This window comes from Melanerpes formicivorus, unplaced genomic scaffold, assembly GCF_026170545.1.
Source record: "Melanerpes formicivorus ecotype bairdi unplaced genomic scaffold, bMelFor1.0.p_v2 SCAF_7, whole genome shotgun sequence".
Classification (NCBI taxonomy): Eukaryota; Metazoa; Chordata; class Aves; order Piciformes; family Picidae; genus Melanerpes; species Melanerpes formicivorus.
Genome location: NW_027142359.1, coordinates 9,943,353 through 9,967,997, shown reverse-complemented (window position 1 = coordinate 9,967,997; position 24,645 = coordinate 9,943,353). Strand labels below are relative to the sequence as shown.

At 38.2% G+C, this 24,645-nt stretch overlaps 1 protein-coding gene across 4 annotated transcripts in view; it reads right to left on the bottom strand.

The window, feature by feature from the left end:
- CAMSAP2 (calmodulin regulated spectrin associated protein family member 2) overlaps positions 1 to 24,504 on the bottom strand; it is a 77,224-nt gene extending 52,720 nt beyond the window's left edge. For all 4 annotated transcript variants that reach the window (XM_068140928.1, XM_068140929.1, XM_068140930.1 and 1 more), the window contains exons 1-2: positions 23,742 to 24,504; positions 11,826 to 12,085 (exon numbers count right to left, since the gene is read on the bottom strand). In XM_068140928.1, the coding sequence (XP_067997029.1) occupies positions 11,826 to 12,085; positions 23,742 to 23,880 (399 nt within the window). In that variant the 5' untranslated portion in view covers positions 23,881 to 24,504. The remainder of the gene's footprint in view (positions 1 to 11,825; positions 12,086 to 23,741) is intronic.
- Positions 24,505 to 24,645: the final 141 nt, after the last annotated feature.

The following is a 24,645-nucleotide window of genomic DNA, read 5'->3' as shown; positions in this document are numbered from 1 at the left end:
GCCAACAGATTAGCAGTGCACGATTTTAATCTGCAAAGTACCACGTACACTAATACCACTGCAAGAGGCAGAGGAGGAGAGGTAGGAGTTATGCTGTAGGAGAGAAAAAAAATTACCCTTCTGGAAAAAGATATTCCTGGCAATAGGCTTTATCACAGCATGCCTACACACAGATCTGAAGGTCTCTGCTTTATTGGGGTTGTCACAGATCAATGATGTCCTTTAGATAATACAACTGAAACACTTTCAAGAAGCATCTCCAAGCACTTGGTTCTGGTTATCTTTTGATAACAAGGAGGAGGACAGCAGGAAGAAGTTAAGCTGTTCTGTGACAAAGCAGCTTCTCGGATTGATGAACTGTGTGCTCCCGTCTCAGAGGAGTCCTGACTTCTGTTCCTGTTCAGCCATTTCTCTGAACCTGGTTTAGTGTCCTCTACTCCAGCAGCTATCTCCTAGGTTTTTAAAAACTTGTACAAAAAAGTAGTGTATATATATATTTAAAATAAACCAACCAGCAACCAGACAACCCAAAAAACAACAGAAAACCCAAACAAACAAAACCCCCTACAAACACAGAAAAGCAAAACAACCAAAAAAGCCCAAACCAACCAACCAAAACAAAACACCAACCAAACAAAAGAAAAACCCAGTAGAAGATACAGGCTACCCATAAATGGAACAAAACACCAAACCCAAATTATGATTTTCTGCAAATTGGGATCATGTATTAAAATTCTTTTCAAGAATTGAGAAGGATACAGAATAACAAAGAACAAGAACTCAGCAATGTATGTCTTCCAGAAACCTTAAAGGAAAATTCAGTCAGTGGCTATTCTAGCAGAAAGTTATTTTATCTGGAAAAATATCAATCAGAAAAAACCCAAACACACATCTAGAAGACTACACTTTGGATAAGACAACAGGAACAACAGTTCAAAAACTAATATATTTTAAAATCATGCAAAATTGTTTTCATATTAATTTAACTTCAATTTAGTCACCAAAATGGCTGCCATGATGAATATTATCCAACAAAAACTAGGAACCAAGAGCTTCATAGAGCAAGAAGTGATATAACCAGTGGGAGAGACACGCAGTTACCACTCTAGTGAATGCAGTGTCTTTTTAAATGACAGTAAGTGCTGGTAGTATTTTGTGCTGCTGTCCAAAGTTTCAGTCCTAAAAAGATGACTAATAGCTCATTTTTTGATGACTTAAGACACTCATTGTAGTTAAGGATATGAAATAATGGCCTACAGAGAAATGTCTCTATTCTACTACAAATATATTTAATGACCTGCATAATATCTTACACTTTTTTCCAAGGGATTTAATTCTGTCTTCTATAAAGTATATTAATTATTGATATAGACTTTGGATTATCTGCAAGTTGGCAATTTCACGCGTAACCTACATATTTGCTCCAGATTCTAAAGAAGAAAAACACATTTTTAAAATTACAAAAGGATTTCAAGAGGAGCTCTCTGTACATATTGAACTGTTCTCTTTGTAACTCTACAAATGAAAGTATGAACATACGCCCCTTGTAAAATTTATGTACATGTACCTGAAAAGTGCAAGACAGTTATTAGTGCAAGGTATATAACTGGATACGAACTAACCTGGTTTTTTAAATGCTGGATACATGCAACTAATTTATAATCTGGTCAGCTAAGATGAAAATGCACCTCTTAGCACAGAATGGGCAATGAATAGGTGTACTTTCCACAAAGCCCTACAGGGATGAGTTACCAGTTTTCACCAATGACCTGGAAGAAAAATCTTCTAGTCTGATCAGTGAAGATAAGGCAGGAAAGATATCTAAAGACAAAGGTGTATCAGCAGTAGAGCAATCAGTTCTCCCTTCATATTTGGGAATTAAGGACACAACACACAGAAATGGAAGATCCCACCTTAGGTTAAAAAAAAGAAAAAAAAAAAGGGTAAGCTACAGTAGTCAGACATGTATTACCCTCTTTATTGGATGAAAGGTTTAAAGCTACTTGAGAAAAGGAACCTGAAAAAAACTGACACTGCAGCCATATGTACGATAAGAGCATAATTGTGTTTAAGTCATTAAGACATCAGATCTTGTTAGAACAAGCAAGGCTGTATCATCATTCTCCCTCCTCCTTAATTAGTGCAAGCCAATAATACCAAGCCACATGTAGCCTGTTACATAAGTTCTCAGATTCCCTCTGTTCCGGGAAAACCAGACAAATTATCCCCCAATGCCTAGAGGCATATGAGTATTATATTTTAAAGTTCCTTCAAAGTACATAGTACTTGAGCAGGATTGGGTTTTTTCCTAAAGCTCTGATCTGGAAAAAGTAAGAATACACAATTCATGATGCCAATTAGCAAGAAAGACAACAAATAGTACCGGAGAATACCTGGGAACACCAAAACATCATAGAAGACACTGGAGTAATTTGACCACTGCCATTATTGTTTAATTGCTACATTAAAACTGATGAAAGTTTGGTAAATAAATTAGCTGAGTAGGACTTTCAGGATTTTGTTCTCCCTAAAAATACACCTTCATCAACTCCATCATTACCAGATTATTTTTACTTCCCAACTGCATAGTTAAGTTCTCTCTGTACTTCTTCCTGTCATGAAGGAAAACTAAGAGTGTGAATATTCTCATTCTTTGTAGGTACCAATCTTCATTTTATTATAAAGAACTCAAACAGAAGCTGTGAGTCCTCCCTGACAAAAGTGTATACTGAAATTTATGAACGTAGTCTTCCTATGGGTAGTCACACCTAATTTTTTTTTCACCCTCACATACACAAACATGTCTTTACAGGGAACTTCTAAATGTCATTAGACAGGTTTGGTTTTGCCTTTAGGAGTGGAGGAGTTAAGATAGGTAAGAGAAAGAAAACCAAGAAAATTAGAACCTGTTCAAAATTGTGCACTGAATTTTCTATCCTCCAACCTTTTGTTTGTTCCTTTGTTTTGTGTATTAATATGTAATCCCACATAGTCCTGTATTTCATCCTTTTTTTTTTTTGCACAGAGCATCAAAGGTGTTAATGTAATACAAAGCTTTGAAGTGAATTGAGCACCTCAGAAAAGATGGCTGTCTTTACAAAACAATGCCACAGAAATGTATCACTCAATTTTTTTGTATGTACCAGATCAGGAAGCTTTTACAAGTGTTCATTCCCTCACAGCACTCCCTTAAGAGGGGAAATCAAGTGCAAGGCATTTTCCACAAAGCACAGGTTACTAATACATGATATACTCCAATTCAAAATAATCTTGGTATGAGAGAAGAAAGAAAAGTCTGTATTAACCTCTCACATCAGGGTGTGAAACATCTACATAAATCACTGATCAGCAAACATAGTCTGAAGTTAAGAGAGGACATAAGCACCTGAACATGAACATACAATATCCTGCTGCTACAGAAGAGGCAATTAACACCATGCTAATTGCAGTTTGCAACAAAATGCACTGGTACCCATTGTGCCCTACAAGCCTTCACAAGGTCTCAGTTAGAACCATGGGTCCGGTTTTCAACACAAACTGTCAAGAGAAACTGGCACCAAACAGAACATTTGGAGTGAAGATAGGGTTTGGGAAACAAAGTGTGACAAAATGTGAGATACTACCTGTCCACACATAAAAGACTGATTAAAAAAACCAAAAGAACCCCCTGTCCTTCAATAGCCATAGTAGACACAGTAAAGAATGAAGGACTGCCACTGCAGAAAATATTTAAGAAAATACATTAATTAAAAGGAGACTTTCTGATGGTAGGGGGGTTCTGAGTGATGATATGCCCTTAAACCCCAGATATTAATTTATAAATTGTAGGTCAGCAGGCCAGTGTCAGTAAAAAGGGGGCAAGGTGGTGTAACCTCTGCAACTAAACCTCTCAACAAATGCTGTTGATAAACAACTAGAAGATACAATCTACATTATTTTGACAGTACTTAATTGGTGCCTAGTACAGTAGGTTTATTGCATAAATGCTACTGTGCAATTCACAATGTATTTGTCTTTAATAATACCATAGATACCTCAATTTCATATTCAAGAAATCTAACCATCCCTATGTAATGAGATTTCATATTACATACTATACACACGTAAAATCACTATGATCCATCATGACCTGCTTACCCAGTATCTACATATTCGTTCTTTCTCGTAATTTTTTCTTTTAAACTCTTGACTTCTAGCCTGCCACTTCTTTATCAAAGCATTTTCAGTATGAACTAAGTATATACAATATGAAGTGTTTAACTATATGCCTGCTTTACGTTCTAAATTGTGTTCCAAACATCCAACTTCAAGCTCTTGCCATTTCAGTTTTTAAGACATGCCATCACTCTTAACAACTGACCAACCTGGATCTCTAGCTACTGCTAGAGACTATATAAATTGTGATAAAGATAGTCTTTCCCCATTATGACGTTGCAGGACCTCTTTGTTGTTTATCCACTGGTCTTGGATTGGTGGCTCAGGAAGGCAAAGAAACACAGTATATACTGAGAGATATCCTTCCTCAGAGCTTTATGATGCAGGGAGGAAAGTTGATTATGTTCCACATGTAGAGCAAAAAGCCAATTTGTTAAAGAGCGCTATTTACAGTCAATTTTAAACTTCAACAGTTCAACAAGATACCAAATGGTTTAACACAAGCCAAACTCTATTGGATTTTCCCCTTTGGTAATTTGGAGGTCTATTCCTGAAAGGTAGCAAAAATTCCTCCTAGTTCATATAAACTTTAGAGTTCATAGAAAACCTACCAGTTCATATAACTGACTGAGGTACACTGCTATTTACTGCACTTCCATAAGCATCAAACACACACACAAAAAAGAGACAAACAGATCTTACAACTTCTGTTCATTCGACTTCAAGGGGGGGGGGGGGGGGGGGGGGGGAAACAACCAAAAAACCCAAAAACTCTCCATAATGCTGTTAAATCCCACAGAGTTCCAAGAACAAAGATTTTAGTGTTATGATACATCCACTGTGATGACAGAGCATGCTCTTTGCTGATAAGTGCAGGCAGATTGCCAGGTTTATGTGTGCAGATTAGCAATGTTCTTCTGTACTACTTTGGCAAATGCAGATTAGCAATGCTGGAGCAACTGCTGCATTATGGGGAGTATAAACTGCATTCTTTCATCAGTCATTGTGGTTTCACTCCCTTGTTGCTGTATGAACTGCAGAGCTGGTAGTGAAGCTCTCATGTTTACATGAGAGTCCCACACCTCCCGCTAAAAGTAGCTATTTTCCATAATAGGAAGAAAGCAGTGCTCTTAACCAAGTAACTGCCTGCTACAACCATCCAAGATTGAGCTTTCCCCTCTCCAGCAAAAGGGTATTAAGGACAGAGTTTTTCTTGGTATAATTAAAATAAACTAACTGACAAAGAAGTACCTTCTAGATAGCCTGGGAAATAATTCATAGATTCTTCTTTTCTCTAAGCAGAGTAGTTACTCTACTCCAAAATATACTTATCCTAGGAGAAGTAGAATAATTCCTAGACATTTACTTAAATAACCCTTCCCCACATTTAAGGAGACACAAAGAAAGTACACAGCACCAAAGCAACAGCCAAAAACTGAACCACACCACTTAACAGTACTGTTGAAACAGGAAGAAAATGTTCTTAAAACTGTTTAACAAAGATCTTTCTTTGAAGGTTAATCAAAATACTTCCTGATCTGTTCAGAAAGTGTTTTCCATGTGGTATCTGACATTCTTCACAGACGTTAATTCATACCATGTTTCTTTCATCATTTATACCTCCTTTAACTGTTTTTCCTTGTTGGACCTTATGAGTGGTGGTTTTAGGTCTTTTTTCTCAATTGGGTTTTTGTTGTTGCTTGGGGGTTTTGGTTAGTTTGCTTTAATTAAATTTATCCCCCTTTTTCTCCTCCCCAGGATAACAGCAGCACATGGAACACTAACTATGAATGCTATCAGATGCACTTGGGTTCAAAACATTAGTTTGCTCAAGGCAGAAGAATACCTACTATTTTTTCCAGCACTCAGAGCACTCCATATTTCCTAATTAGCAAGGAAGTGAGCAAGACAGACAACAGACAATACTGATACTCTGCTTTATTTTCTCATGAAAGGCTTAAGTCTTGACTTTGGGAGGTATTGCCTTCTCGTAAGCACACATTCACTTTATTTCCTGTCATGATTCCAGTAGCAGCAGTTTGGTTATTTTTATTGTGCTATGTACCTTGATTAGATGTGTTGCAATATTTGCTCTTCATTTTAGTAAACAATTACATCTAATTGACACAATTTTACATTTAAATAAACATGAGATCATGTGGAGCTATATGTGAACATCACATACTATATTCATCTTGCAAAGGCAAGTGTAAGGTCAAGTCTCTATAGACCTGGGATTTTATGGCAGTTCTGAAGATGTGCTTCCATTGCAATACAAGCAGCACAGTCTATTCGACAGCTCTTCACAACTGAAATGAATCCTACAGGAGGTATTAAGAAGAACCAACATATTTTGTTATTTTCCCTGCAAGGATTCTTAGCAATACAAATTTGAAATGCCAACTACAGTACTGGAACCCTGAAAAGTATCAAAATCCTGCAGATTTTTGTACTGAAATTAAGAATGAAGGAAGGAAACAAACAAAAAAACCTTAAAAATGTTACCAAAAAACTTCAAGTTAAAACTAGAACATAAGCTTGCAAACATAAAAGTGGATGGGATCAGTATTTTCAGCATAAGGGTTGCTGGAAAGGACCAGCAAAGATTCCTACCTCGTAGTCTTTACAGACTAACTTCAGTGTCAGTAGCTCTGCTACTTTCTGCATTAGTTGCTGCACAAGTTCAGCAGACAGCATTCCATGAAAACTCAAAGGATGTTGCAGAGAACATCCTTTTGGAGGTCATTCCTACTTTTATTTGCAGACAGCCCTTGATAAATATATTTCAAAACCGATGATTTTAAATGTCTGGGTTTTTCTCATGAGATCTTTCAAACGAAAAACTGCAGAAAGGGACCATTATTTGTTTCAGCTGTACATAGGCTAAGATATTTATGAATAAAAGTGAGTATGGAACAATTTAATCATGTAATTCTCTGTCACCTGCAGTTTCTCTCAACTGGCTCAGAGAGCACAGAAGTGTCACAGTTTGACTGCAGCCAAGCTAAGCAATTACAGTGAAAAAGAGTGGCATTAGTAGCAGATAATCAGTCATGGAGTTCAATTTCAGAAAGAAGGTGGTCTAGGTAAGACAACTCCAGAAAACAACAGAAATAATACAAACCCTAGTATGACTCACACAACCTGCTAAATTCTAGACAAACACACTGCAGAACACATCCCAAAACACTGCTGCTGTTTACTTCTCACACACAGAATTCTACATACAAGACAAACATAATTAAAAACAAGCAGAAGGCAAAACAAAATTCCCAGGCTGAGTTAACATAATCTGCATGCAAAGCCAATGGGACACTAAATTCTAAGTTAAATGGTAAGAGTTAGAGGAGCTGGCATGACCAAGCACAAACTGGTAGATTTTGCTTGAGGGAGCTTGGTATCCATTCACCTTACTGTGTCAAACAGATGCTTGCACAATGCTGCCCTAAGAGTGACAGTACATCCAACACAAGACCAGCACAAACACTTGACCACTGTTTTCAAGCAAACATGAACCTTGCACAGAATGTCTGCAAAGACTGAGTACAGAAATTGAGTGAAATTACGGAATACCCAAAGATGACATTACCCCAACCCAAACCCACAGCTGACTGGTTCTACAGGGCACATTAGATGCAATAGACTAAACTCAATTCTCTTTCAGCATTAAATTTCCTTACTATTTCAATCTTCTGTGAAACATACTACTATACAGGATGCTTAAGTATCACAAGTTGGTTAATATTATAATTTGGTGGTTTAGCTATTGGATTATGGTATCCATAGGCTCAAGTCCAGTAACTGCAAATTCTTTATAGGTGTCTTCATCTAACAAGTTATTCAGAGGAGCACAGCTGTGGAAACTTGTTACATCATGCCTAAAACCAGAAAAAAATTCTTTAGGGCAGAAGTCACATCTTATTTCTTTGCTCTACAAAGTGTCTAGTACACTTTTTTGCTGCTTTACAGAGTTAAAGGAATTCTACAGCATGACAACGCAGCGGCTGCAGCATGTAGCTGCAAGCTAACTGGGTAAGCTACTGGAGTCCTTCGTCAAGGAGAAAGACTCTGTTGATGAGGGACTGTCATTTCAAATTAATGCAGTCAGGGAGACCAAAACTCTGGACTGCAGGATGAGTTAACCACTTGTCGGCTGTCTTATCCAGAAAGAGACCCAGGATCTGGCTGTGGGTACAAAACCAGCACTATCCATCCCCTTCCTATTCACATTCATTTCACTGAATATGACAGTAAGCACCACACAACAAAAAAGCAATACTGGTGCAAAGTTCCCAGGAATCACCTGCACTCCCTTCTCAGGGGATTCACTTCAACCTGCTCTACTTTGCTGCTGTGAAATGAGTATCCCACAGCAAGTGGGCTATTGCAGCTGTGATCTTAGAGCCCATCCTCCAGTCCAGCTGCTGAAAGAAACCTGAGTTTGTGCTCCCTAAAGCAAGCTCCACAACACATACCAGGAATGCAGTAACTGGGAGAAATAGGAAGATTTGCCTTGAATGTGTACTCCTGATAACTAGTAAAAAGCTAGTATGGCCACATCAAATTACACCTCGGTTTTAGGACAGATTCAGAAAGCGTTGCAAAGAGAATTATTGCCAGACTTTCTCATAGAAGATATCTTGAAGGAATGAAGTAATTTGCAACTAGGTGGATAAACAATTTTGATTCAGTTATTGCTATCCAAGAAATGGTTAAGATCAGTATTTGACAAGGCTGTTTTACTAAGCAGTCACACAAGTAGTATATCAACAGATAGCATCACTACAAACATACAGTACAAGGATTGTCAAGTCTGTTAACTGCAGCAACACACATTGTAATACACAAGTAAAAAAAAATAGTCCGTACTCAAACCTCTTCCCATAGTTGCATTTTATAGCTCACCCTTTTCAGATACAGAAGCACAAATAAAACTGAGCAGATAAGAAATATCCTCTAACACTAGCATCTTGCTTTTATTCACAGGAAAGACAGGCTAGCAAAGGGAAAGACTGCCATTCTGTTTTCTATTCATGTCCTCAAAATAACGCCTGGCAGAAGTTTAACACAATCTGGTCTACCAGAGGAATGTAGGAGTTAATTGCATATGCAAACTTTTTTTTCCCTACATAATTAAAAAAGAAAAAATCATTCCATGCTCTAAAACAGGACACACATCTTACTTTGTAAGGCTTGTAGAAACTGAGACATATGGAACACTGGGGAAAGGTTCTGGAAGACATCAAGGGGATAGTTTTAAGATTCTGTCAATACTGCCAGAGACAGATTTGCAGTTCTCTGCCAACTTTACTAATTGTCTAAGAAAGAAAAAGGTTTAAGATTTCCCAATTAAAATGTAGCAATGCTTCTAGGATCCTGCATACAGACACAAGCATGGCATGACAAATTAAAATTCTTGGCTTCAAAGCATTAGTATTAAGACTACAGTTTCATAGCCATTTCTTTGGTAACAGTGGGTTTAGACAATGCTGCCCTTCTGCCTAAGCCAGCTGTGTTTCCACTCTAGTATTCCCTCTACACTGTCACAGCCCAGCCACTTGTGAACTTACTCAGTAGCGCTGGTACATTGATCTGTATGCCGATAATGGAGTGGGGACAAGCAACCCAGACAGAATAGCAATTTGGGAATGTCAGCTGTTATGACACTGATGCTTGAGTAATTATGTGCTGGACTATACCTAAATAACATAGGAAAGAGACACCCACTCAAGTACCAGGGAAATACCAAGTTGTTACTGCAAAGCATTTTAAGCAACATGAAATACCAAGTTAAAGATCAGCAAACCAAACTAAAAAATACTGACATTTTCTCAACTGACAACTCTAGAAAGGGATCAAATGGGAAAAACCATAGGCTCAGATATGCAAGTCAGTGATCTTATCTTCCTTTGGAGACAAGAATGGAATTCCTGTAATTCTGTAAGAATATGAAAAGTCAGAAAGTTTTTTTTCCTAACCCCTTAAATGCTCTGGCTTCTATGAATATCAAACACTTAATCACCTAAAATCAGCTGCGACTGTTGAGAGTGTTCTCCAAATTTTATATTAATTCAGTACATCATATTTGCTATCCATAGCAGCTTTTACTAAAATGCTACTTAATCTTTGCTGAGCTCTCCTTTTTGAAAAGGATATTAAGATCAAAAAGAGATGGGCAAAGTTTCAGGTTACCTACATTTACTGATCACAGCTTAATCATGAGGAAAAAACGTCTTGTCTAGTTGTATTACTAATGTTGAAAAAATTGTACCTTCAGATCTTAAATATTCTACAAGCTAGAGGGGATTTTCAAATAAAAAATAAAAGCAAAAGTGAATGTAAGAAATTTAGTCTTTATACAACAGTAACTGACTACGGCCACTTCCAAACATCACTTGTGCAGACTTAGAGGCTTAATACTTCTTGGCAATGCTGTATGGAGTAAGTCATTAATTACTGATCAGTAGCTTTGATGTTGTACCTGTAAAGCCTCTGCAACTTATCACTTGATGCCAACTGACCAAAGAAGAGAAACTCTCTAGTCATTCTGCCAAATATTTGTTAGTCTTCTTGCACATTAGTAAACACAAGTTGCAGTAAGCTGATGACAAACATACAGCTGTATTAATTTTCATACATCTCCGTTGTAGTAGCAGCTACAGGTCACTGATCATAAAGCATCAAATGACTTAGAACAGTCAGCTTCAGAGGGCAGATGCAAAACAAAAAAAACCCTGGGAAAACTAGACTACCCAGTCTAGATATTCTGCTCATGGATGATAGAAAATTTACAGAAGTCTTTTCTCAGACATTTTATTCCCTGTATCTAATGTATTCTAATCTGAAAAAAACCCAAATTGTGTCACAAACACTTAGAGTAGTAACAGTCGTTCCATTGACAACTCTATAAAATTCGATCATAGTTTCAAATGAGCAAGCCTAACTTCTGTATTAGAACAGAAGTGGTCAGCTCAACCTTTGTAATCTCATACTCAATGTTTACTTGCTTTCTACACTAAACAATAAAAAGGTGAAAATAATTCTAAACACCTCACTTTAAATATAGCTGCATCTTACTCTATCATGCTGTCATTTTACAAAATAACCATACACAGCTATTCTGTTGGCAGATTTATTTATTTTTTTTTTTTTACTCAGCTCCAAACAAGGAAGAACATTCATGACTTGGGAGCTTAGCAATAGAAACATTCATCTGTTGAACTAATGTTTTAATTGGCAGTTGGATAAAGCAAAGACATATTATTAAGTCTCCATGAAAGAATATACCCTTGTTGCATGTTTTACACTGACTTAGTATGTAACTGGTGACTATAGAATGGTATTAGGTTGAATTCCAACAGGAACAGTCAGTGCTGTAAAACTGAAATCCAAGTGATCATATTGTCACTGCTGCATTTAAATACATAACACCTGAAGTCAGTAGAATGATTGGTGTTTTCAAGCATTAGTGCAGAGGAAATTCACCTCACAGCTATGAGGAGATGGAAAAAACAAACCAAAATAATCATAAGCCTCCCAGTAATGAATCACATTTAACTCTTGAGAAAAATGCTTCAACATGATGATGCATATTTAAAGACAGATATGTGGTTATTGGGAGTACCCAAAAAAACCAGGAGAAACATGATGTACAAACTGTAAACACTCACCATCTGAATTGGTTTTTTGTGAAGATCTCGTTCGGTCACCAACTTTTCTTGGTCAGTGACATAAAGGCCTTTTTGTGCCAGGGCTTGTATAACAGCATCATGACCTAGAAGTGGTTTTGCAGCATCACTCTTGAGAATAAGGCTCCCAGCACGACAGTAGAGTTCTGCAGACAGCAGCAAGTTAACAACAGGTGGTTTAATGTGCTCCTGGTCATACTGATCTGTGTAAAATGGTTCTCTTAGTTCTTCTGGAACATTTTCTACAAAGACAAGGGGGAAAAAAAAAGCATTAGACATATGAAAAAAGATGGATGTATCATTAGTTGTTTGTTGTTTTTTTTTAATGTGCACAATCATATTAAAGGAAGCATAGTCACGGCCAGATTCTTCACCAGTCATGATAGAAGACACTGGGGAAAACTCATACAATGGTAATGTTGGAACTATAAATAGAAACTTAATTCAGAAAGAATACCACAGTGCAAAGGCCACACCAGAAAGCCAAGTTGCAGTTTACAGCATTATTACTTCAAACATTCCTTGGCTTCTCTAAACACGTGCCCCAAGAATTTTCAGACACAAAGGCAGAATGACACCTACTTAAACAAAACCCTGCCTCCATCACAACACCAAAGTAGAAATGGAACATCGTATTTTAGCTCAAAATCTGAGACATAAAAGGGAAGCTTCTGCTCAATAACCTCCTAGGTCTCATACATGCAAGAGAAATTTAATTACTATACTATCTATTTTAAAGGTGATGCATCACAGATTGGTTACAAGCCAGCAGTTAAGCACAAATGTATGGATGTTTGACTGGATTAAAAAAAAAAAACCACAGAAAAAAGCAGAAGGAAATGCGTAAATATTACATTCTTATTTGCCTATCTGTATTAAGGACTTAGCTTAAAATGGCATCTTTTTTCAGTGAGCTGGCTTAGCACCTACACAAATCGACAAGTTTTTCTCAGATTTATGCTGAGATTTTTAACTCCTCAAATTAGCGTTCCAAGACAAAGTATCTGTCATTCCAAATACTTTGCACAACATAATACAGGCAGGCTATATTTATAATTGTCTACCATAAAAGTAATAGTTATCAATTAATTAAATATGGTACTAGATGAAATGAAATCACCAGTGGAGTGGAAAATAACTTCACATGATTTCACACTTCTAGACATAAGCACTGCAATATGCTCCATTTTCCCTATACAAGGATTTCACTCTCAGTAGTTGTAAAATTAGCTAAGCCAACAGCATTTATGGGATAAAGAACATGCAATTCTTTTCCTGAGCCCAGATGGAAAAGCTTTTTAATTACTACATGGAAAACAAGTGTATAGAAAAAATGAATGCAACTCCAGGTTCCTATTGCCTTTGCTTTCATATGGATAAATGGCTAAACAAAGTTTGAAGCAGAAGGTGGAGTAAACAGCCCAATAAGGGTGGAGTTGCAGAGAGAAAAACCAGAACATGCCACCACAAGATAATGACAGATTATCTTCTTCCTCATACATATTCTCTTGCAGTTTATGTACTTCCATTATGGGCTTTGCAGAAAGGGCTAACAGCCTTCTAGCTGTGAAAGGAAAAAATATGCATTACGGAGTGCAAAAAGGAAAAAAATATTAACACATACTTTCTTAAATATCATAAGGATGGGAAAAAGGCTAAGATGTACCTTCTTATTTGCCATTCAGGATATCAAGAGAGGTACAGCTTATAATATGCTTAAACCTGATGATCTCAGAGGTCTATTACTTCAGCCTCAGTTTGGCTAAAAATCTTGCAGCTCTGCTTTGCAGATCAAAATATACTGTCAGTAAAACTACTCTGCCCTTTAAAATACAAGCCTAATGCCTAACATCACTGTTGCACAAGTAAAATAAAACTGCTAACAAAAATCTACAAATGTCAAGTGGTGGTACTGTAGTCTTATCTTGCCACCTCCCAGTCTCACTAATTGTCTAAGACCTGAAGTCACTCAATACTACAACACACCCCACTCCGCCACCCCCAAACACTAATTAAGGAACTCTATAAGCTACTAGGTACCTGCTTCCCTAGGCATTATTTCCATCCATCCCAATACTACCTGTCCCTCTTTCTTCTCCCTGCTGTCTATGTATTAAACTCATTATTTCTGAAGTCCCCCATGATCTATCTCCACCTTGGTTCAAGAGCTCAATCCTCATCATGACTTTACCATCTATAATTCCCAATGCCAGCTTTCAAAGCATCTTAGTACTATTTCCTCAATCGAGAGAGCATTAGGGAAAAAAGTGCCACGCAATTCACAGTCAGCAGATTTTGCCTTTTTTGAAGAAAACATACTCTTTTTGAATTGCATGGGAAGTTAGATGGGGCGAGGGGCAACAGGCAGCAAGAGCTAAAGCCATTTGTACTTTCTCAGATGGCCTAAAAAGCCTCATTCCCTTATGAAAAAGAATCCTCTTGAAGGATCTAGCTGCACACAGTCACATAGTCTCTGGTTTAGAGTCACTGAAGACAATGAAAGATTCAAAATCTGAATGTGATCTACTGCATCACTAAAACAGACCTTCAAGTGACAAGATGTAATAAGTGCACTTAAAATGAGAGAATGATATCCACTACTGAAGTTTAATATGGAAAAAGAAACAAGGTGATAACCAACAAAGGCAAACAGAACTATTTATAATGGTTATTTTTGCTTCTGAAAAATACAGCAAAAGGCAAAAATTACATGTAAGCCATATATTATATTTTGTATAAATATGGAATAGATACTTAGTAGCATTCATAGACATTCAACCAGAAATTCACCAGAGAAAAAAATTGCGACTACAGACACATTCTGCATTTATACAAAGCATGTGAAAGCATACAAATAATAAATCCCTGCAGCAACAAGATCAGAAGCTTCAAAAAATTCTATAAGTTCCCTTCACACAGACAAATACATGTACCTCTCCCCTGTTTATAACATGTATACAACTGTTTGGTATCAGAATAGATAGAACTGATGTTGACAGAAAATTGAAACTGTGCTGGTTTTGTTATGGATTAAATAGAATTAAACCAACAACCCAAAAGACAAAAAAAAATCCAACCACAAGACAAAAGCACAGCAGCTAGACAGAGGGAACTCCTCTTCTTACTGATCTCAAAATACCAGCCCTCCCAGGATCAGCACGCATTGCCTCTGTGGAAGGGCATTTCAAGGCTACATCCAGTTCTCAGCAGATTACCAGAACAACTAACAGGGTCAAAAGCCTTTCATAACAATCCTGGCAGGATTGGAGACTGCTGAATGGCTCTGCTAGGCATAGAAGGATCTTAACACTAATCCCCAATAGGCGCTTTAAAACATTTTTCTGTTTTCCAGTGAACAAGAGTCCTTCACAACTAAATTCTGAATGAACAGTTTTAAAATAAATACCTTGTCAGACACGCTGCCATGAAGTACCATTTGACCTTGAAATTTGTGGCAGAATACAGCAATTATGTTAGAGACATATATTGTGGACACTGAATTCAGGGAGTTGAGCACATGAAACAGGTGAGAAAAGGAACTGGGGGGTGGGAGAATCTAACTGCGCTCTTCCACCGCACAACAGGCCAGTTTCAGAAACACTGAGCTAGACTGACAAAAGGCAGTGGCCATGAGCTATCACAAAGGAAATTTCAATGGGAAGCAAGTAAAAAACATTTTCTACAGCAAGAGCAGCAGAGCACATGCACAGCTTGCTTGAGAACCCAGCAGTGAAACCACCATCTGCAGGGACTTTCATAACTGGAATGGACAAGGCCCCAAGAAACCTCTTCCAAGTTTAAAGTCAGCTCTTCCTGGAGTAAGTGGCTAAACTGCATGATCTCTAGAGACAGCTTTCCTCCTCTTTTTTCCTAAAATTGTCGACAGGACCACAGATTTCAATTTTTACATCTTGTATTGAGTTAAAAAACCCAACCAAACATCAACAACAAAAACACCCCAAACAGTTCCACATTTCTGACATTTTGAATTTTGTAAATAATCTCTTTACAGTTTAATAAATGAAACAAATTTAGAAGTTCAACACAAGAACAAAAAGGAAAGACCACATCAGCCCAAAACAAGAACATAAGTTTAAGAATCAGGCTAACTTTAAAACACTATTCAACATATCTTCAGGTACTCCTTCCATATATTATGATGGACTCAAGTCCTGCAGATGCTCTCTTCAGAGAAGAGCAAACGAAGAAGTACATATTCCAAGCTTTAAAGCAAAAAAAGGGATTCTTTCTCCCCACCTTGAGATAAAATTGTAACTTTCCTTTTAAAACAGATCACTTCTAAAGGAAGGAATCATCTAAAAATAATTCATGGCTACTGTCCCTGAATTTACCTTCAGATGCTATTTTATAGACAAACTCTCTGCTCTGGTAAGCATGAATTAGATCTTGGAGACAGCAGGAATTCCTCCTTTTGGCAAAAAAAACCAAACAAACTTACTTGTTTTAATGTGAAAACTCTACACCCTTAAAAGCAAACTTGGTTTGGTGGGGTTTTCTGGCAATGTTTCCTGACCTCCACATAGATGAATACAATCCTTTGAGTTACACAACTACTGAGATGTTCCAAGTTTACCTGAGTGCATGGTTCCAGATTTCTGAATTTTTGCATGAAGAAAACTTAGAAGTCTCTGTCAAGACAGTTGTGGTGTTTTGTTTCATTTTCCTGAGGATAACCTAAACACTAGGGACTTCCTAGTTAAAGGATATGTCATTTCTGGAAGTCAGAAGGCCACATTAAGTCTCAGCCTCAAGAACTTTTATCTCTACAGGTTAATCGACATCAATCAACAAAGGCAGTTAGAAAATGCGTACAAACCTTTGATATTTAATACAGAATTATTTCATGAATACACTGCCTAATAAATTTTAACTATTTTGGAATGCAAGCCAGTACATGAACTTATGCCAAATCTTAATGGACTCAATTACTTTATTCTGCAGGACAGCAAAGGTATGTTTTCGCCATAAGGTTACAGCATTAATTCAATTATAGTTACTTCATTCAGACTCCCACTTCCTGGCAAGGATTCTGGTACCACATTCACCATTTAGGCACATGAGAGTAGATGTCGTGTGAAAGTTAGGACTCTAAGAACAGGTCAGAGAAGTGTGATTCTTATTTTACTTCTGATGATTTGGAATTTTTTTTTTTTAAGCTGCCCCAGTAGAAATGGAATACATTTTAAACTTGCTCTTTTATTTTGAAGACACCTTCAAGGACTCTGATGAGCAATCTTGTTTTAATCGATCAAACTGACACTACTGAAAAAAAGGAAAAGTCACCAACAAGACCTTGAATCAAGAAATCGACAATGGAGACAGTATTAAAAAAAAAAATATTTTTTACTTAAAAAAAATAAATCAGTGACACTGACATTGCTCTTGGCTAGCAGGCAATAGGTGCTCTTCTGCCAAGAGGAAAGGATTTAAGTTTAATCTCTACTAATTTATAGTAGACTAAATTTCAATATCACTGTTCCTAATTTTGTCCATCTAACTATACTGAGCTTTAGATTCTTGGAATCACCATCACAGAAGTAACACAAATAAGCAGATCTCACCTTCCTGCTTCTAGATGACACAAAAACATACCCCTATCCACTGCTTTGACACCAGTTCTGCACTTGTAAGCAATTCCTTATTTAAAACAAATCCAAAACCACACCAAAAATGCCAAAAAATAACCCCCCACAAAACATTCAAGAAAAAAAGCACACAACCATTAACTTCACAGCCTGTTCAGACTTTTGAACACTGAGAATCACATACGAAATGCTCTACTAGATCACACTAATCTTCTGTCCCGAGTCTTCAGTAGCACAACAGGAAACACTATTCACAAAGCATACAGAATTTGTCTGGTGGATGCATTTCTTATTAAAATGAGGAAGTTTAACACCTACTTTACTAACACCTGCATATTGATCCAGGTTCTGATAAACAAAAGAATACTTTAGAATTAATACTGGCAATGAAAGAGCCCATTCTTATTAGTATAAGATGCCTTCAGAACGAGTTTTAAGAAAGGCAAGATACAAAAATATAGAGATAATGGTTTATAGTTATCATCCCATCTCAATCAACTAACACCCTTACGGCTATTATCCACCAGATATAGTTTAAACAGCTTACACCAAAAAAAAACCCCACCACATTCAGAGGTTTAGAGATGAACACTTAATTATTGACTTAATAAAGTCTCACAATAATTCATAGAAAATTTTTTGCCAGCCATACCTCTATAGACATGAGCTGACATCTCCTTTGGTGTCAGACTTGCAGGTTATCTGAGCTTAATACTGCTTCTCATGGGGGGAAAAACACCACATCACATACAGAACAGCTAAACAGCTAGGACTATACAACTCTTACATAAGGCAACATTACACTTCACCTCCATAGCAAGGTTTATTACTACTACCTGATCCAGCAATAATGTATTGTTCAAGGGGGCATGGAAAAAAAAAAACAATCAACCGAAGTTCCTATGCTGAACACTCTTCCCCCCCGCCGCCCCCCAAATTTTTCATCCCCAGCCCCACTTTCCAGCATGAGCAGCATTCAGAGCCTTGGGTTTACCAAAAGTTGTTATTTTCAGAAGTGTAATTGTATCCATTTGTGCTCATTAAAATCTACCAGCTAGCTGCAGAAGTAAAATGACAGAACATCTCCTATCAGAAAGGCACTAAGTTCCTGATTCACAGCATATAAATACTCTTGGAGATTAAATAAGAGCAACCTTTAAACAGGGAATCACTAAAGTAACCCAACAGATTATGCTAAATCATGGAGGGAGATACAAGAAGTTAAGAAATATCCATAGTAGTAACTGCAGTGCTGGTCAAAAAATATGAAAAACATCCATTTACAGGTAAAAGAAATCTATTTCATCTTATCACTCAACAGATGTGAGTGCTTGGCTAGTGTCACTTTCTGACAATAACCTTCTACTGACAGGCACTTCAGTTGTAAGGACCAATAGGCTCAGAAGTGATATGAAGTCATTGAAAGAACAGATTATAAACTACCCCAGATCTATCGTGTAGTAAGAATCCTGACAACTGTTAACTTACTAAGTGACCTTCCTATACTTCTGCACATGCACAGTCTACAATCTCAGTTCACTCTGCCAATATCCAGAAGGTCAGACAAGTTTATTTACGCTTAAAAAGTAACCTACAGTCAAACTATGTTTTAAATGTGTTCTACACAAAGGAGTGACATCATCAACTTCTGAGCAGACCATCTCAGTAGATGGTTAGTCCAATTAATTGATTGTAGTAGGATTGACCAAAGTATTGATTTGCCAGCAAATATTTTAGAGAAGTGATTCAAAAGAACCTATATTAAAAAAATTCCTCACAAGAACCTCTAACATTGTCTTTTATACTCCCAAACTCTTGTGCAAATTTTTGCTCATAAAAGAAATTATGTCCACTAGGCAAAAAAAAGTTCTATCATGCAACACGTAACATAACAGATAAGAGTATTTAGTTGAAATTGTTTGTCAGATGCACACTGTTCATTTCCTTCCTTTATGGCTCTGCTGGCAACATCTGCAAACAGTACCAAGTAGCTGCACATGAATTCTGAAAAGAACAACTATCAGAAGAAAGCTGTTCTTTAAGTTTCTTGGGCAGATGATGCAATTTGTTACCTATTGCTTCAGACACCTATAAGGATAAATATAATGTTAAAAGGCGGATGGACTACTTGATTTTGACTGCAGAAAACACTTGCAACAATGTTTAGGACAAGCACATAGACTTGCATAGCTTTTGTTTAGTTTTCAGTTCATTCCTTTAAAAAAAAAAACCACATAAACAAAACAAAACAACAACCCAACAAGCAAAACAGAAAACAACCCTTATACTAAACCAGTGACATTTATCACTGTAGCAGGATTAGTATCTTGTATGGACAGAACAGATTCAATCTGATTTTAAAATCGTTCCCATAACTTCCTGAACAACATACATGTCAGAGGTAAGTCTTAACTAATCTGAAAAAGAGATTTCCAAGAGTATTCAGAGGTCCCCTATCAGATGGGAAGAACTTGTACCTCAAGAAGCAAGAATTAGTATCTTCATTCGTACTAGCTGAGGTTCTAGAGAAGCAATTCCAAGCTATAAAAGGATAGAAAAGCAATTAGGAGGACAAAATTGTAATTCAGGATGATTTTAATAAGTGGAATAAGTGGTTTGAAAATAGGATGCTGTTATGTAAGTATAGCTGCAAAGCAGGAACCTACAACTGTACAATTACAAGATGGGAACAACTGAGTAGGCAGCACTTCTGCAGAGAAAGACACAGAGCTACAGTGAATCACAGAGTGAATGAGTCAACAATTCTAGGCTGATGCAAAAATGACAAACATCATAGTCCACTCAAGAAAGTAGAATATTATAGGCTGGAAAGATGAATGATTTTTCAAATCTACCCTCTACTGGTTAAGAGTTTAGCTGGAACATTAGATCTAGATTTAAGTACAAAATTCATGCAAAACAGACCACAGAATGAAAATAAGGGGAAAAAAAACCACAAACAATACACCACCCCCAAACCAAAACAGAGTCAAAAAGAAAAATTTTACTTAAAACAATGCAGTTGAAAAGATAAGACTCTACTGTCTAAACACCATAACAAAGAGATGACACTTTTTATTATATGGGAAGTGTTATAAAGTAGTAAGGTGCTCACCATTCTCACATTCACCAGGAATAGCGTAAGTAATAGGTTTGCAGACTAGCAAAAGACATCAAGATTATGATGCTGCTCTAACATCTAGAGATAAATAAGGATTCAAACTGACTAGCAGTCATATCATGGGATCTCTATAATTACACATTTTCAAGAGAGACAAACATCTTAAACATCTGCCAGGAATGACGTATATTTAGCTCAACCTGTTCTTAGGATGGATAACAAATTTTCCAGCCACATTTTCTGTGACTAGAGAAAAGTACAAATTAAAACCTTCCATTTCCAAAACAATGAAATCCTCCTCCGTAGTTTCAGAAATAAGAAGGACATGGAGTAACACAGTCTTTTTTTACAGAGTAACAAGACCTGTTTAAAATTACTCCTACAAAGTAGGTCCCACCATACTTTTACATCAAAGCATAAAATATTAATACACTTCAACCACTTCTCTGGAAAGCAGTTTTTCTACACCTGAAATAGTTAGCTCCCAGCATGCTGAATGCTGAAATTTAGTGTTTGCAGATGCAATTTCTAAGATGAAAATATCCCTGCTTTCACACTTCAGGCTTGTTAATTTCTTCCCTTTCCAGTTAGTGTACATCTCATCACTTAACATCATTTGGTTATTACAAAACATCTAACCTGACCTGTCCTAACACTGATACATTTTCTTGCAGCAAAACATCAAGCCACAAAATCCTGTGCTCCCTTAACATTTCAATAGGAACGCTGTCTTCAAATAGTATTTCTTTAAAAATTCTTCATACAAGATACCTTTAACATGACTATCACTGCACTCTTACAGTCCTCTTACAGGACACCTTACTATTAGGATCACTTTGCCTTGTCTGCATAGAGTCTGTGGGTCAGACTCTACTCTTGCCATGTCACTGAAGCCAATAGTAATGTAAAATTGGTCTCTCTGTTTTAGGATGCAGATATCAATCATCAAATACTAAAGAATCACTACTAAATATTAATGAACAGCACATATTTCAAGGTCTTTTTTCAAGAGAGAATTGTCTTTGTACCACCTAGCCAAGCTGTACCCAGAATTTTGATTGCATTAAAACAAGCTTCTAAGAATGTGAATTATGTCCACTGAAAGGTGTGCCCATTCAATTTATATATATATTTGGATTTCTTCAATGGATACATGACTGCAACAACTTATCCTTCTCATTGATCACAAAGAGTGGCATTAGTTTATTTCAGAGGGGGGGAAAGAATCTTTCACTTCCCCTGTCTGCTTCCAGTATTTCAGGGATAAAAAGAAAATGTATCACACATAAATGCACCGACTATCCTTTGTATTTCCTCTGTACAAACATACATAGCAATAGGTAGAAGGCATGACTGAGGTTGTAATCTACAGCAAAGCACTAAAATAATCGAACAAACCCTAACTTCCTTCCTTCTTGGAAAAGGTGAAGGACAGGGCTTTTTCTGGTTTGCTCCAAGTATAAAGGAAGTGTTTGTATTGCAGGCATTCAAGTCCTGTGTACTGCTTTTCCCTACTTCAGTCACAAACTCTTCTTTGAGGCTACTAAGCAACACTAACCTAGTGGAAGAACTGAGAGATATGAAGCACAAATGTGCATGTTTACCTCTCTTCCTCCCATCACATTATGGCAGTATTTAGAAGGCAGATGGAGCTATTAACTCCCCTAATCATGTTTCATTTGTGCATCTCAGAACAACCACAGTAAAGGAACTTGTTTTGGATGTTTTCTATAGAAGGTATCAGCAAAGTACTCTGCAAGTTGCTTTACATACCCAATAAAAAAATCAACCAATAAACCCCAAGACATTTCAATCACCGGCTAAGAATTTCCATTCCAGCAGAAAAAGGCTTTCAGGTTAGAATGCTGGATTATATAATTGCACAAGAATGTTATACCCAGGAACCTTTGAGTAGAGCCCAGAAGAACCAAACTAGCTCCAAGTATTGAATCAAGTACTTGCAAAAGTGTTCACTATTATTATTTTACCTCACATGTCTGTACAGCTAATAAAGCCATATATAAAAACATCATATACTTTTGTCAGATTTGACAAAGTAAATTAAGCAGAATTTATTGACAAACCTTTATACGGGAACAGTATTTTGATTGTTCTTTTCCCTAAAGTGATTAACATGCACTTGTATTTCAGTAGCTGCTATCCTCACTGAAATTTCACTAGGTACAGCCACTTCAAAAGTAGTTTTTTTGGAAGGACCTCATCAAATAATTCCCAAAGGCATTATAAAGGAATATATAACAATGTTCTGGCCCCAAATTCATAAGGTGCAAAATTTCAGAATGAGGAACCTTTTCTGGTTATTCTACAAAGTATAGGGTTAAAAATATTGACTCTTAATATCTAACTCACCTTTCAAAGAAACACCTTACTTTAAATCCACAGGAAATTACATGATCAGTATACCACAGCTATCTAAAAAAACCCAAAACATAATAACAAGACCACCATCCTAGCAGGCTAAATTTTCAAAGCACTTCCCTCCGAAGACCTCTATAAGCCTGGTATTCCTCGAGGCCCAACAATATTTCAGGCCTGGTGTTCCTCAAGGCCCAGGTTTTCAAAGACAAGAGCAGTGATGCCTTTCGGAGGCATTACAATCAACTGCATTTACGCTTACAGACAAGGAGAGCCTTCTGCATTGCGCAGGCCAAAACATTAAACACACTTTTTTTCCTGAACCGTTCTTACTGCTCAACCACTCAAATGGCTACAGACTACTGCCACAGATGTCAGAACTAACAGTGCACATCAATTTCCATTGCTAGCCCCCAGTTCAGCTCTTAAAACATTAGGAACATTTTCTAGATAACAAACGTGAATGGCCAGTATTTATTCACATCTTAGAAGTGTGCCTCGGATGACAAATAAAACGCCATTCGATTCCGCACACAAAATCGTATTAGCTTCAAAACACAAAAATGATTTCCTAGTGGAAACTGTGGGACTAGTCTAAAAAACCACAGGTAAAGCCGAAAGACCCCACAACGTGCAAGAGAACCCAAAGATGAGGGAACTGATCAAACCCATTTCCTATGCACCTCCTACCCACCTCTTTCCCAGCTCCTCAGGGAAGGGCTCGCACGTCCTCAGGAGCGAAGCAACCAAGCAGGAACCAGCATCAAAGAAAGGGAAGAAGACGACGCCACCTACCTGTCCCAAAGGCTTTGGCCACCAGCCAGGCGAGATTACAGGCGATTTTCGCTCGGGAGAAATCATAATGGTCAAAGGGTTTGATGGCAGGAACAATGAAAGTCTTCCTCATCTCCTTGGTGTCTGCGGCATCCCCCATCTTCTCACAGGACCCTTGGCAATTCAGAACTTACATGGTTCTTCCTCCTCCTTCTCCTCCCGCGACTAGAAGAGACGTCTGTAAATACGGCGACAGCAGCTGAGGGCAGCGCTGAACCCAGCTGTCCGTAAAGGGCTAACGCCGCCTCCCGCCTTCCTCTGCACAGGAATGTGGCAGAGCCCGAGTGTCCTCTTCTTCCTCCTCTTCCTCGCTCTTTGTCTCAATTCACTCACAATTCCACCTCCCACCCTCCGGAAAACGGCCCCCGGCGACCCCGATACACCCTTCCCTGAGGATACCCTCCAGCCGGGGCTGGGCACCCCAGGCCGCCGCGGCCGCCAGCCCCTCGACCGAGACCGGGGCGGGAGCCGCCGGCAAGGCCTTCGCAGCCGCAGCGGGCCGGGACGCGGCCCTTCCCGGCGCCGAAATGTCAAAATGCCGGGGACCAGCCCCAAAACGCTGCACAGCCCGCCACGCCGCCACGCCTCAGCGGCAGCCCGCAACAACCCGGGAGCAGTGCCAGGTACCCCGCGCTGCCCCGCACCCAGAAGCTGTTTCAGCCGCCCCCCAGCAAGGCGACGTCCTTCCAACTCCCTTCGGCAGCTGCCGCTGCGGTTTTCCACCCGCGGCTGCCGCACTGGATGGGCAAAGCACGGCTGCGCATGCGGAGACTGCTACCACCTCCCCAAGCGGGCGGGGCGAGGAGCGCGGGAGGCAGGGGTGGACCAGGCCGGGTCTTCCTCCGCCGCCGGACGGTCACGTGGT